The sequence below is a fragment of the Porites lutea genome, chromosome 14 (assembly GCF_958299795.1).
Source record: "Porites lutea chromosome 14, jaPorLute2.1, whole genome shotgun sequence".
In the NCBI taxonomy this organism is placed as follows: Eukaryota; Metazoa; Cnidaria; class Anthozoa; order Scleractinia; family Poritidae; genus Porites; species Porites lutea.
This window is the reverse complement of record NC_133214.1, coordinates 3419982-3434935: the sequence shown is the minus strand read 5'-3', so window position 1 is coordinate 3434935 and position 14954 is coordinate 3419982. Positions and strand designations below refer to the sequence as shown.

Sequence of the window (14954 nt, the reverse complement as noted above, 5' to 3'; positions counted from 1 at the left end):
AAAGTTACTGAGCAGTACTTTCCTGTGGTTTTGTTTATTATGCTGTACAACGTGGTTCTAACTTTTAACTCTGTGGATGAAATCCTATGATGTTACCATTCAAATGAAAGCTACTGAGCAGTACTTTCCTGTGGTACTGTTTATTATGCTGTACAAGGTGGTTCTAACTTTTGAGTCTGTACATGAAATCCTATGGTGTAACCATTCAAATGAAAGCTACTGAGCAGTTCTTTCCTGTGGTGCTGTTTATTTTGCTGTACAAGGTGGTTCTAACGTTTGAGTTCGTGGATGAAATCCTATGGTGTGACCATTCAAATGAAAGCTACTTAGTAGTATGGTTCCAACTTTTGAGTCTGTGGATGAAATTCTATGGTGTTACCATTCAAATGAAAGCTACTAAGCAGTTCTTTTCTCTGGGTTTTAAATAGTGGTGTGCCAATCAACCATTATAATCGATCATTGATCGAAAATCGACGCGACAATCGATTATGGATGATGACAATCGATTATTGCGGACAAATGAAAAAAATGTTGATGACAAATAAAAACATAAAAAAAATTGTGTGTTGTATGCACATTTTAATGCACATTTTGATGGTTCTCTTAGAAATTTTTTTTTCGAAATTAGTAGCTGGCCGTAAAGAACATATTTAGATCTACTTACTGCGATCAGAAAGGTTACAAGAGTAGATAAAAGCAAAACAGATATAAACAGCTTGCAAAGATCGAAGTGAGATTCGGGATTGCAATTGTGATCGAGATACGGTTTTAGGATGTGGAAATCGGGGAATGTCTTTTTAAGGTTTCACAGTTTGTCCACAGTTGGTTTGACCCTGTCACATGACCTTTTTGGCCGTAACAAGTACTTATCCAAATATTTGAGGGAGTCTTGATCCTCTGTGAGGCACTTTCGGTACCGAAATAAGCTGATATTCGTCGTCGGGATTACGGGTCGAGACGGGGATCAGGGGAAATATCAGTGGCAAGTGCATAAATAAAACAATCACAACAGAACAGGACGCAAAAGTGCACAAATATTTTGCTTTTGTTCGATTTTCTTCAAATTGAAAAAAGTTTCCTTAGCGTAAAACGCATCATAACGCAATGTCAAAATGCGAACTTGTTTGAACTAGTAAGCATACATGGCTTGTGACAGCCAAGAGTTCATAGCGACGTTGCTTTTTGATCCTTTGATGTCGGTTCTTCCCATCATTACCAATGAGCTTGTCACGAGTCTCACGGTTTGACGATTTATCTCGCGCTCTAACAAGTTAACTACTAATTTCTCTTGCTTTCAAGAAAGTGGATTAGGAATCTGTTTGAAAGAAAGGCTACATCCGAATTTACATATACACTGTATTGTGCATATTCAGGGTATACAATAAAGTAGTGAATACTTCGCCTACTTTATCAGCTTTATTCCCATTTACGTGTCCTCAGTGATGTAAATAGTTACTTAATCCTACTTAGCAACTTTCATTTGTCTAGATAAGGTAACAGAGGTTTTGACACTAAAAAAGTGATTTAAAAGTTCATTTGATCATTTTACCTTCTTTGGTTTTGGTTTTGTTTTGTTTCAGTTTGCTAGTGGTTTTTTTTCCATTATGCTACCAATTAAAAATTTGCATCTTTCTTTAATCTTAAATTGCAGCACTTTTAGTGAAACAAATTTAAAAACGGCGTCGTCTGGGCTAGTTTCGAGACGTAGAAATGACTGTTTATTTCTTTACTTTGCTATTGTCATAAAATCGTGTCTGCATGAAGAACTGCGACGTGAAGTCATCAGTTTAACGTCACCTGACTTGAGAAACAGTGTGGTTAGCTGTATACAATCAGTACAATGTCGCAGTTCATGATACAGGCAAGATTTTTTGACAACACCCGAGTGATGAAGGAAACAAAGACTCCGCTATTTATATCGAAGTCTCGAGTCTAGTGCTTCAACTTGCAATTTGCATAAGAACATACGATCTGAGAAATTATAACCGCAGGTGTTGACACAAAGTTACCCCAGGCAAAACTGAAATAGGTATTTGATCGAAAAGCGAACATGATTAGCAATTGGTATGATTCAACAATTTCTACGCAGACAGGATGCATTTTAAACCGAGCTTTCATCCCGTTAATAAGTTCCCACACCATATCACGAGTGGTTTATAAGCGGGGCCACAAACGCAAAGGTGTGTATAAATCGTTGACGATCTTTTAAGGAGAGACATCATGAATTTTAGTGATAACGGAAGAAACAGTTCCGATCACAGCAGAGCGGAAACTATAGTTATCATAAACTCTGTGCTTAATGCTCCGTTGATACTAATATCCATCTTAGGCAATGCTCTGGTCCTGCTCGCCATCTTCAGAACGCCTTCCATACACTCAACCTTAATGATTATGCTGGCAAGCCTTGCGTTTTCGGATCTTCTCGTTGGTCTCCTAGCACAACCACTTTTTATTGCGGATGAAATCACAAGCCTAACAACGCAAAACCCTATATTATACCGTCTATCAGCAATGATAGGATTTTTTGTCGCTGGAGTGTCTCTTGGAACAATAACAACCATCAGTGTGGACCGCGTTTTGGCGCTTCACTATCACATGCGATACGCCATCATAGTGACCAACACTCGAGTCAAATACACCGTAGGAACAATCTGGTTAGTCATGTTCCTGTCTTTAGGGTTTTACCTTTGGGACAAGTATGTTTTTCACTTAATGGCAGGTGTATTTTCGGCCGTTTGCATTATCATTTGCACAGCTTCATACGCAAAAATTTATCGAATTGCTCGCGTTCACCAGCAACAGATAAACATTCAACATAACGCTGTGGAAAATGGAAACGATGGAAACAAAATGCAACTGTCACGGGTCAAGAAAAGCGCAATGAGTACGTTTATATTTTACATTTGTATGCTATTTTGTTATTTTCCAGCCTTTGTTTTACTGACTCTGTTCGGAACATTGCAAGTACCATGGAAACGCGAATGGACATTTTCCTCAACTTTAACGTTCATGAACTCTGCTTTTAATCCTTTTCTGTATTGTTGGCGGCTCCGAGAACTTAGAGAAGCGATTGTCAAAACAACGAAGCAGCTGTTTCACCCACTGAATGAGAACTGAAGTAGGCGACGCATAAAGCACATTAAGGAGCTTAACCAACGACGTCAACAAGAACGGCAAAAAAAGCAATAGGTTTAGATTGACAAAACAACGACAAATAGCACGTACATTACGCTTTTTTTCTTCATTTCTTTGCCTTCGTTGCACGACTAGGACGTCAAAGTGCCCAATTTTACGCTTTGAGTAGGATGTGAACACGAGACATGCTATTACCATCAAATTTAATGTCCTAGAAAACCAAGAAGTCTAGTTAGAGAACGATATAGAAAGAAGACAACCCATGTTTGCTCTGGATCTTAACCGTGGTTTAATACATTAGACTCAGAACGTTTTAATGCCTGCTAAAGGGAGGAGAGAATATGTGCTTAAAAGTGCAGCGTTGTTGAACAAAAACGTGAAACATGACCTGTACTACTCTGATACCGTGACTGCCTTCACTTGATATTTGTAGAACTTGACAATGAATTCGACATCACTACAGTCAATACTGGGACATGGAGTGTAAATGTATAATTTACGTCTGTTAACCAAGTCCTACGATGTAACCATTCCAATAAAGGTGGTTCTAACTTATGAGTCCGTGGATGAAATCCTATGGTGCGACCATTCAAATAAAAGTTACTGAGCAGTACTTTTCTGTGGTACCGCTTATTACGCTGTAAAAGGTGGCTCTAACTATTCTCTATGTGAACAAAATCCTATGGTGTGACCATTCAAATGAAACTTCTTCATTATTATTTTCGCACGGTGCTGTTTTTTTCCGGCATTTTCCAGAATGAGATTTTGACCTATTGTGATGATACTAAACAATGAAATGTCGAAAACGAACTCCGAAGGCAGTCTCGGGCAAGAACTCTCATAGAAAGATACAATTTAAAGGAGAGCGTACTTGTTTTAGTCAAGAGAGATCTCATTCTCTCTTGTTTTAGTACAATAGTTAAAGGCCCGTTAAACTGTTCCAATTGCGTCTGGCCGAAGGATCTCTACGGTTAAGATGTAAAAATGTACAGTTTGTCGTCATTTGTTGTACCATGCAAGCAGATGTTTCTCTCTGGCCAACTACGCGACAGATAAGCGCCGGATACGAACGACTTCGTAAACGTTACAGTAAATTACCAGTACTAAGATTAGTCTTTGTGCACTCTTGTACGAAAGGTACTTTCTAATGCGTCTAATTAGTCGTCCAAGTACGCGACAGACAAGCGTCGGATGCGAACGACTTCGTTAACGCTAAAAGCCATGCAAAGGAGAACAATTTGCTCGCAGGGTACGTGTTTTGATATAAAGTTTCCTTCTAGCGCGTTGAATCCACCTCGGTATAGTTTGTATGGAGGCGAAAAAAAAAAACTTCAAAACTTGAAAGTTTTGTACTGTATGCCAGATAGACTTAAATTAAAACTCCTACTTTCTGAAAAAATGATCTACTTATAATTAATCGGGAATATTCTCTCCAATTCTTGATGAAAAAAAGGTAATGACCTTATAAAACGAGTTCATAGTAACGAGAAAAGAGACGGGAAGCTAAACTAAGTTGCACGGAAATCAGGAGCCTGAAATCAAAAAACTTGAAAAATACGTGACTGCTTACATGCGTCTTGTTAATTTAAAACGTTTTCTTTTCTGCCACTTAAGCTAAAAGGCCATTTCCAGATGAGTTTGCTCATTACTTTCGTTAATTTTTAATGAGGTTTTATTAAGACCTCATTTATAGTGAGTATAATAAAACACAGATGATTTTTTCCCTCCATTTATTAACGCAAAAATAGGGAGACTTTTTGACGCCACGACTAGGCTCGCTGTCAGTGCTTCCATCAAGTGCAAACACTCGTCTGTGTGTTGTGTTTTACCGTTAATGAATTAGGCCTACTACTTTTAACATTTTTAAGTATTCTTTTTAATTCACAAAGTGGGCTGAACAGCGGGAAAACCAGATGCTGGAATAAAGTACTTGAGAAAAGGTAAAAACAACCGCAGCAATTGAAAAAAGACAAAACAGTACGATAAAAAGCGAAACGAAACGATCAAATTTCACGCTCCGTTTGAGGCACTTACAGGATTTGCTATACAAACAAAAGGGGGCATCTACATAAGAAAAAGTCTGAAAAAGCTGAGGTGAATGATAAGCCATGATATAAAGCATGCACCAAGACAAGACAAAGCTCCCCAAGGGGTAGGGTAGGGCGGAAACGATCTCCCGAAGTGAAAAAAAAATTCTTCTCACCTTTGAACAACTTTTGCGTTTTCAAATGTCACAAAAGCCATCCCCAAACTCTTCAGCTTCTGTCGCTGTTGATCCACCTCCATTTTTCCATCTTCCTCCTCTTCAGTGAAATATTCTATTCCGTCAACATGACTGGCGCCACAACACTGGCATGGCGACACCTTGTTTGTGCTGATGGTGGTCAAAGGACGCTCTCCTGTCTTTTGAAGCAGCTCCTCACAGTGATGACGGCCCATCTGCGCTGCAATCACCTTCCTTTGAGCATCTTTGAGTTTCCTGAAGTTGTAGGCAATTTGAACTTCAAGGACTTGAGCCTCTCCATAAATCTCGCTACAAGAAGAACAATACGCAGTCAAGCATCGAAAAAGCGACCTCCCACAAAAAAGAGTCAGTGGTTGCTGACGTGAATTTAACTACAGGGGATCTCTTGATCCCTTCAGAGAAGGTTCCAGACAAACAAAAAGAATTTATTGCATGCAATTTCTAAGTTATCGTAACGATACTTGTGTAATATTGTACATACAGCGAACATAGAGATAAGACCATGAGTCGGGTGGTCACTTACATTCTCCTACTCAGATACAGAAAAGGCCTGCAGCACAAGAGAGGATAATGGGAACAAGCGCAGAGCACAACTACTCTTTTCGCCTGACTCAAATATCCCCCAAAAAGTGATCGCGAGCGACTAGGAGCGAGGCAGTTTTGAAACGAGCACAGTGCCGCCATCTTTAATGGGTCCCTAAGGGTTAAGCAGACCAGACATAACTAATCGATGACATCAATGACATCGATGAAATCAATGAGTAATCAATAGGTAATCGATAGGTAGTCAGTTGATTAGTCATTGATTATTGCCGATGATCAATGAGTAATCGATGACTAGTCGATAGGCCACAAAATTTGTGGTCATCGATTGCATCGACTAGTCATTGATTGCATTGATTAGTCACTGATTTCATCCATAACTCATCGATATCATCTCGTGGCTGCAAACGTATTTGGCGAAGAAAAACAAAATTAAAAAAAACTTAAATGTAAACAGATGTTTTCAGGTTTGTTCTTTTTTTTAGCTTAAGTAGTATATGGAAATTAAGCTTCAGAAGGTTCTCCAGTATCTCTTTGCCGTTTGTTGTTGAACCATACCTTGACGGTTGCTCCGTCAAGGTTGTTCAGTTTTGCAAAAATGGTACAAGAAAGCAAGAGAAGTGTCTTTCGTTCGCAGTATAATAGTCGATGAGTAATCGATGGGTCATCGATGAGTAATCAATTACATCAATGAGTAATCGATGTCATCGATGAGTAATCGATAGGCCACAAAATTTTTGGGCTTCAATTACTCATCGATTCCTCATTGATCATCGCCAATAATCAATGACTAATCGACTGATTACTCATCGATTACTCATTGATTACCAATTGATGTCATTGATCATCGATTAGTTATGTCTGGAGCAGAGGAATAAAGAGGCGAGAATAAAGTGCGATCAGCTCAAAGGGGGTGGGGGTGGGGGAGGTGGCGCAGTTTCTATTGAAAATAAAAGAGGGCCATGGGGGCCTGGTTCCTCCCCTAACCCTACCCCTTTAACTTGCCCACATCAGTGGCGGATCCAGGGAAGGAGCCAGGGGGAATTGCAACCACCCCTTATTGTTTTGAAGACCGGGCCCCCCATTATCTCAGGGTGTGGATGACCGCCCTCCCCCGCCCCCCTCCCCCTTATGTGACGGTCTGGATCCGCCAGTACACATTCTAGTTTGCTAGCGAAGTGCATTCTAGTGCGCAGATGCCCTCTAAAGAGGATAACAGTGTAGACTGTGAAAGAGGGTTTTATTTAAGCCTGCAAGCAAACTCTCCATTTCGAGTGGTGAGCAAAGGTCTCTTAGCCTGTTCCAGGCGTTCAGATAGTGGAGAGCGGTGCGAAGTCCCCCTCTACTTTTCATTGCTTTCTTTACTTCGCACCGCTCTCCACTATCTGAACGCTTGGAACAGGCTAAGGTCTCTCGTCTCCTTTCGCCGTGCCACTCAAAATTGACTTCTCATGATATATCCCAAATGGACACCTGGCTGGACTGTGAGCAGTCCCTCTTTCTCTACAGATTTAGTAAGGGGAATGCATGCGAGCGCGAGCATCGAGAGACGCGAGAAAGGAGGGCGGCAGCCTCTCCCATCTCGCGCCTTTAGTCATGAGCGACGTCATTTTCCATGTCTTGCGCGTTTCGCTTAACGCAAACTGCTCGTAGTCTAAGAACGCGCCCTCAGGCTAGTTTAACACAAAACTGTTTCCTTACCAAAAATGTTGCTTTATCAAGTCAGCTGTCACAGATTTAGGAATGTTTGTAATCATAATTGTCTTGGTAGAATCGTCAGTACTTTCCGCAGTAAAAAGGTTGCTGAAATGTCGCAGGGTAACCACCATAATAACGCAGTAAATGATTCCAAATACTGTATGTAGCCAGAAGATGCTTGAGGTTGGCTTCAAGTTGGACACTGTGGTTGCTCCAAAAGAGTTATTGTCAGGCTCTAATGGACAAAAGAATAGTACTTGTGGTTACCAAGGGGTAGCCACCCCACACAAACATTCTTAGGGCTTCGTCACGCGTTCTTTCCCCAAAAACGTCACGCGTGACGAGCCGAAAGAACGTGTCCGTGGGAGGCTAATTGGATCATCCCCACCTACCCTTCCCCTAAGCCAACATCAGCATTTACTTCTCACTTAGGGCAAAATGTTGGCTTAGGGGAGGGGTAGGTGGTCCGGCTAATCAAGGGACAGCATGCATGTGAAGCCTCTCAATGGGTAGCTGTGTGTTTTGGTCACGCGTTTTCCATGAAACTGTCTGTTTTTCAACGAAATGGTTGCATATCAAGAATTGTTTTGCGTTTTATTGCAACACTTTATTACACATTTACATAAAAATGACAACGAAAAAAGGTAGTATTGGTTTGCGTGGTAACGCTACTAGCGAACTCGAGCATCCACTACAGGGATAAAGGCAACGAAAAAGAAAGGTTTAGTAAGCAGGTGGGTGGTGGTGGTGGGGGGGGGGGGGGGGTAATCCGTATTTAAAGTGACAGGGATTATTGACTGGGGGCAAAAACCAAACTCCAAAAAAATCCCTGGATCAAAAATTAACCCCAAATAAATCTCACGCCCAGCCAAATTTCTGAGCCTTAAAAGTTTCCAGAAAGCTTCAATAATATAACACAAGAAGTTTTGGTTGTACTTTATTCGCAGAACTACAGATAAGCGGGCACTGCCACAAGTCTTCAGATTGTTTTGAATAACCCCAAAACTCCCCATTTAAAACAAGCCACTCCAAAAATACTTGCCAAATTTTCCTACCTAAAAAAATCCCCCAACTGAAAATTTGAAACCCAAAAACTCCTTCAATCACCCTTGTCACTTGAAATCTGGAGTACCCCCCCCCCCCACCCCCTTTCCCCCGGACTGTTTCTCACCATTAGTTCCAGAATAGTTGACAGGCAAGATGATACCAATGGAGAGACAGAAGATAATGACTGTATAAACCAGAAGATGCTTCTGAAAAACTATATACTGCAATGCGTCTATACCACACTTCAGTCGAATGTGCTCATCAGAGACTCTTATGAAAACAAGGATCCATGAAAACAGGCCCTAGGTTTCATGTGGAAACAAAAAAGAATAAAAGACAAATCAACAAAAAGTTTGCTGTATTGTGAAGCAATACTAAGAAAGCGACACAGCATAAAATTACAATATTTTCTACAGGAGACCCTAAATTTTGAAAGCAGTGGCGAATCCAATGGTAAAAAACAGATGCCATCCAATTTAACAGGATTTATCAAGAACAGAAAGTGGTTTTATGTTATTGAAGAGTTGGAATGTCCAGAATAAGAAGTTTTCACCCTAAAGGAGATATGCCAGTGAGTAGGAATATCAAGGAGGTATTACAAGGGACCTGCATATAAAATGTAACTTATTAACCCTTTAAGTCCCAATAGTGACCAACATCAATTTTCTCCTAATGATATCCGTACAATGTCAAGAGATTAGATTATGAGAATTAAAAAAATGATCACCTAAGAGAAAATGCTTTGATCTTTTATCAAATGCTCTCAACTAATTCTTTAAGGAAATATATAGAGATCAGTTTGGAGAATTTGTATGTCATTTCTACAACAAACAAGGACTTTGGAATATCAGATCAATGACACAGATTTACCTTTAATTCAAAACTAAGGTACTGTGACTAATTTTCAGGATTTGGTCACTAATTCAAACCTTTTGGGCACATTGGTGCTTGTTCTGTGACCACTTTTGTTAAAAACTGAATCATTGGATAATGCAATCCTAGAGCTCTGATTGGCCTAGCCATCAAGGTATATGAGTCATTACACCATGCTCTCCAACTATTGTAACTGTACACGTCTGCTCAAAATTAAAAACAAGCTGAAAATCGGTTGTTTTTACATATTATAATTAAAGTCAGGAAGAATTCTTGATATTTTGTGGGCATTTTTAATAAAACAATTATTCCAGTTGCGCTTGTTGGCGAGATTATAGCCAGCTCAGCGCTACATGCCTTGTTGCATGTTGGCTAACTACCATCTCATATCAAATGTGCACTCATGGAATAATAATTGTTGTTAAATGCTAAAAAATTACAGTTATTAGTCCAGGCTGCTCAAACAATTTTGGGTTTTGGGTTGGCTTACACTGCATGTACATGAATAGTTGGCTGGGGCTAATGACTTGGATTTCAGTATCAGGGAGCAAGGGATGGAGCAGTCGTAAGACCACTCGCCTCCTACTAACTGTGTGGAGCGGGTTCAAATTCTGGCGTTAACGCCATGGGTGGGTTGAATTTGTTGCTGGTTCTCTCCTTTGCTCTGAGAGGTTTTTCTCTGGGTACTCCAGTTTTCCCCTCTCCTCAAAGATCAACTTTTCCAAATTCCACTTCGACTGGGGATCAGGTAGACTTCATGGATGTGCTACCTCTAAATCATTATTTATTTACTTCATGTACATGATGTTACCTTCTTCTTTACTTCTGGAAACTCTGCCGGCGTTTTGTCAAGCTCCCCATCCTCTGTGTCAGCCTGTGGGCTTTGTATATCTCCATAGAACCTTGCTGTCCAACTACAAAGTAATAATATAAAGCTTTTTAGAATAAGTTACACCCCCCCCCCCCCTTCCCCACTCCCCTCCATCTCCAGCACAATCCTTGATAAGTGTTCTTTAATTCTGCTGGGAAAGAAACAATAGAAGCAGACAACATTGTGGACACAGCACATCCCCGGGGGAACACTTTAGGAATTTCTAGGTGGGGATGTGCCTCTGGGATCCTGGAACCCTTAACCTATACCAGAGCTAGTTCAGCTAAATTTTGCTACCCTATACTAGAGTAAACTCCCCAAATCCCCCCTATCCTAGAGTAGTTGTTTTCCAGAAACAACTGAGGTCACTAGCACAGTCTAGCCAAAACAAAACCTTACACCACAATCCCTAGTCAAGATAAAATCTTCAACCAACTGATCAGTTTCCTAAAAAATGATACCCTGTTCTAGACCCAAACGCTCTGATTTATATACCCTATCCTAGAGTAAACTGCTTGAAAACCATACCCTTCACAGTGGCACATACCTATATAGCCCATATATGGCAGTACCACAGCTCCCCCCCCCCCCCCCCGGAGTACATCGAGCAGTCTCCGAACATTAATTAGCAATGATCAGCAGGAGCCAAGATTTCTTTGTCACCCAATTTCAAATTGGAGTCAGTCCCCAAGGAGTTGTTTGGTCAGTTCTTAAAGTGCACATTGAAAAAATTCCTCCTACCCTTGGTCTTCCTTCTGAATAAGAGCCAGTCTTCCATAATCCCATACAAGTCTTCGGATTACACAGAATAAAATGAATATAATCTGAAAATCACAACAAAAAAAAAATGACAGATTTAGAAAAACTGATAGACAGATATTGGTGACTAATGGCAAACTGACAGTAAAGAATACCTGTCCATTAAATCTAAAAACTGCACATTGGTAGACCTCAGGAAAAAAAAAAATTAAATGCCATGAAAACTTCAGAAACAAAGACATTCCTGTAAAGGGAAATTATTTAAATGCAGCATTGTAAAGTTCTGTGCAATTTCTTCATCATTGTAGCAGCAGAAAAGAGGCTAATATTATTCCATACCATGCCTTAGTGGCCTATGGAAACAACCTACACGTAAAAGGTAATATATTTAAGAAACAGGACAAAAATTAATCATTATCTTTAATCAATTTTGTCTGATGATTCATTTTAGTAATGGCTATTGTATTTACCTTAAAAATTTTACATTTAAGTTAAAAAATTCTATATAATTGTTTCTTGACAAGATAATAAAAAGAAACATACTTTTACATGTATGATTTAATTTGAACATTTCTATAAATATATTTTACACAAAAGTGGGAGGGGCATCATAACACATTTAGGAATGCTCTCTAAATTCAATATCAACCTTCCTGCTTTGAGGCAAAATAAAAGCTTGGTTAACAAAAAGTAAGATTTGTCAGTCTAATGAGAGCTGTAGATTTATCATTTCTTTTTCATCGCTCTCCATTAGCTCGATAGATAACAACAAACTTTTGCCACGGAAATGCATGTCAAGTGATATAGGGCAGTGAACTGATTTAAACCCTGCAGGAACTCATTTAAGGTTACAATTTTTAGGAGTTAGAATATCATTTAGATTGACTTGGTTATGACTAACAGGAATAAACTGCCTTAAATTAATTTATTGTAAAATAATAACAATACTGTAAAATAAAAACAATTGTTTCAACTCTATGAACTAAAAAATCGTTAGTTAAATATATCTTTTTCCAAATTATTTCTCCACAAATTATAGAAATCTTTCAACCATGCAGAACGTCTTATTGTAATTTTTTTCACAAGATATCAAACACGATATTTGACACGCATTTTGAAATAGCAGAATTTTATGTCACAAACATAATATATCTAAACACTTTACCAGTAACAAAATCAATTTTCTCAATGGTAAATAATTGAGATTTGGACAAGCTTTTCGCTAATTTGGCGCGCGCGGCTAGCCACCTAAAGCAATTCGAAAAATATTTTTGCATAATAAATGAAATTTGGTGTACATTTCATTCACCTGTCTCGAATCTCGTTTTCACAATAAAAGACTAAACACTTCAGTGAATTCGAGGAAAGAAATTTAATGTAAGAAGTAATCGCATTCAGTTTGTTGTGTTGGAAATTACGTTGCCATACGAAGTAAAATAAATCAGAAATTATATGAAGCTTTGTGCTATACACTTCGTTTTCAACTAGCGAAGACTTCATTGAGCCGTATCCGTTTACAATTTTTTTACGGCTTCTGATATATTTTTCTTTCGCTTCTTCCAACAAAATAGATTATGTCTGGAGAACAGCTATTTGCAAAGATAAGATGTTCGCTGTAATCTCGACAGAAATAAATAATGCATTAAAGGGATCGAGGAACATCGACTAAGAACTTAATTGTCCCTTCAATAAACTACCCAGCGCTAACGCGAATCTTGACTCTTGATCGTCCGAAATGTTTTACGGCTTATAACTAATATTTCTTCACGTTTCTTCATTTTTCACTTCTATCACAATTAAAGGGAGAGTATTTTTCAAACACATTAAAGCCAAACCCGTGCAACAACAGCTTCATCATATATTTAGACCGCCGGTACAAGGGGATTTGCTTTGCTACCATTAGCCTGTCTGTTGTCATTGTTGTCAAATAGACCGAAGATTACAAGAAACCAAAAACAGGAAATTTATCGAATATAGCAACACAGACCACAGTTTTACACTCACCATCCATCCCAGACAATTCAATCCAAAGTTGATAGGAATCCCTCCATCCCTGGCGTCGAAATTTATGAGCGATCCTGTCTTGTTGTCGAGTTTTGAGTCGAAGCATTGTGGAATACGGTGAGAATTATTGGTCGGAGATACATCGGCAGCGACTGTGTAGAGACTAGTCATTGTAAAATTTCTATGCCATAACAGGGAATCGAAAGCAAAGTAGCGAACAGGCTTTTAAATTTGAAATTCAGGTCGAGAGAGCAGCCATATCATTTGATGTCAGCCATATTTGTGGAGACCCGCCTTTTATTGAGTTGACTGCTGACCTCAGGGAAGCGTCAAAATAGATAAATGGGTATCCTGTGCCGGCAGTAAATCCAAAGCAAACAAGTAACGTGCGTCTATGGCATGGCAACCGACCCTAGCTTGCCCAGCCTCCTATCATGTTCTATTTCCTTTGTTGTTCGCTCGGGAGTTACTTTCGAATCCCATTAAAACCCTGACTAAAGTCTGAAAATAGTCATACTCTTGATGACTGCAACAGTTCATACAGATCAACTGTATATTCAATTTCCTGTAAGTCATAAGAGGAAAGGTATAGAGCGGTTTTCACTTGACTGTCGTAAAACCAAAACCAAAGTAAATACACTAGCCAACCAAAGGGCGTAGTAAAACCAAAACCAAAACCAAAACCAATCCCTTTCGACAGTCAAGTGAAAACCGCTCTATGACAATGACATTATCACTAAAAAGCACAACCTTAGTTGCCTAAGTTAGTAAATTTTGCCGCTTTGTGCCCGTTAGCTTAATCATGTGATAAAATAGATTGATTTAGAGCTAGTAAGAGCTCAGATTTGGCGAGTTGACATCATAGAAGTTACTTTATACCTGCCAACTTCATCCAGTGTCATTACCAGGATTTCCGAAAGCGTCCTGGTTGCTTCCGAAGATTTCCGACAACTCTTCGAACACTTCGGAATGTTCCGACCTTGAGAACTTTCGAAGCTATCTAAAAGACAGCAATTTTAGCGTGTTTTGATTTCGTTTAAGCAAACTCGTTCCCAAGGCTTTTTCCTTCGCAAAGGGAGCTCTTAATATCGCGTCCCAATAAAGGACAGTTTCGAATTTTGGCTCCGAGGCTAAGGGCTATAAAATTTAAAAAAATCGCATTGAGATTCAAGGATTAAATAATTGATTTCTTTCGTTTTATTCCCCTCGGCTTTGAAGCCAACTACAAATTTTGATAACTCGCCTGTTAGAAATTTACTATTTTAATTATCAAAAAACGGCAACGATAAGCTAATTTTAAGAAAATGACTTTCTAACGAAAATGTGCTTACTCTAAGGATCAGGAGTACATGGCTTATAGTCTGCATTTCAAAAACCACTTACAACCAGAATTGCAATATAGGGCCTGTTTACATGAAGGTGGGGGACCCCAGGTAGGTGAGGTAACCCGTTTAGGTGGGGTAACCCGCCTGTCCATATAAACTCTTATTTTAATTCGATCACGTTTATATGTTAGGTGGGGTAACCCGCCACATGTTACCTTACCTACCTGGGGTCCCCCACCTTCATGTAAACGGACCCTTAAAGACCTCTTTAGCTTGTATGTTTTGTTTTCCCAATAAATGTCCCACGGGAACTTGACCCTTTGTCTTTTTCTAAATTATGCGGAGATACGCACGTGAATAAGACGACATTTAAAAGAAACAGTTCTCTAGAGTATTATCACATGACCTGTATTGTACTGTATTGTAGTAACATACAAGCTAAAGAGGTCTATTT

The 14954-nt window shown here is 39.3% G+C and overlaps 2 protein-coding genes across 2 annotated transcripts in view; one reads left to right on the top strand and one right to left on the bottom strand.

Moving 5' to 3' along the window:
• Positions 1 to 13433, bottom strand: part of LOC140925020 (CSC1-like protein 2) — a 46545-nt gene extending 33112 nt beyond the window's left edge. Inside the window, exons 1-6 of the mRNA XM_073374981.1 lie at positions 13176 to 13433; positions 11154 to 11236; positions 10353 to 10455; positions 8793 to 8970; positions 7625 to 7856; positions 5339 to 5668 (exon numbers count right to left, since the gene is read on the bottom strand). Coding sequence (XP_073231082.1) covers positions 5339 to 5668; positions 7625 to 7856; positions 8793 to 8970; positions 10353 to 10455; positions 11154 to 11236; positions 13176 to 13346 — 1097 coding nt within the window. The 5' untranslated portion in view covers positions 13347 to 13433. The remainder of the gene's footprint in view (positions 1 to 5338; positions 5669 to 7624; positions 7857 to 8792; positions 8971 to 10352; positions 10456 to 11153; positions 11237 to 13175) is intronic.
• Positions 1567 to 3641, top strand: LOC140925137 (melanocyte-stimulating hormone receptor-like). The gene has a single exon (XM_073375092.1). The coding sequence runs from the start codon at positions 2221 to 2223 to the stop codon at positions 3115 to 3117; it is 897 nt and encodes a 298-aa protein (XP_073231193.1). The 5' UTR covers positions 1567 to 2220; the 3' UTR covers positions 3118 to 3641.
• Positions 13434 to 14954: the final 1521 nt, after the last annotated feature.

What these genes read in the sequence shown, in the direction of transcription:
- LOC140925137 (XM_073375092.1), top strand. Translation starts at nt 2,221, where the DNA reads ATGAATTTTAGTGATAACGGAAGAAACAGTTCCGATCACAGCAGAGCG.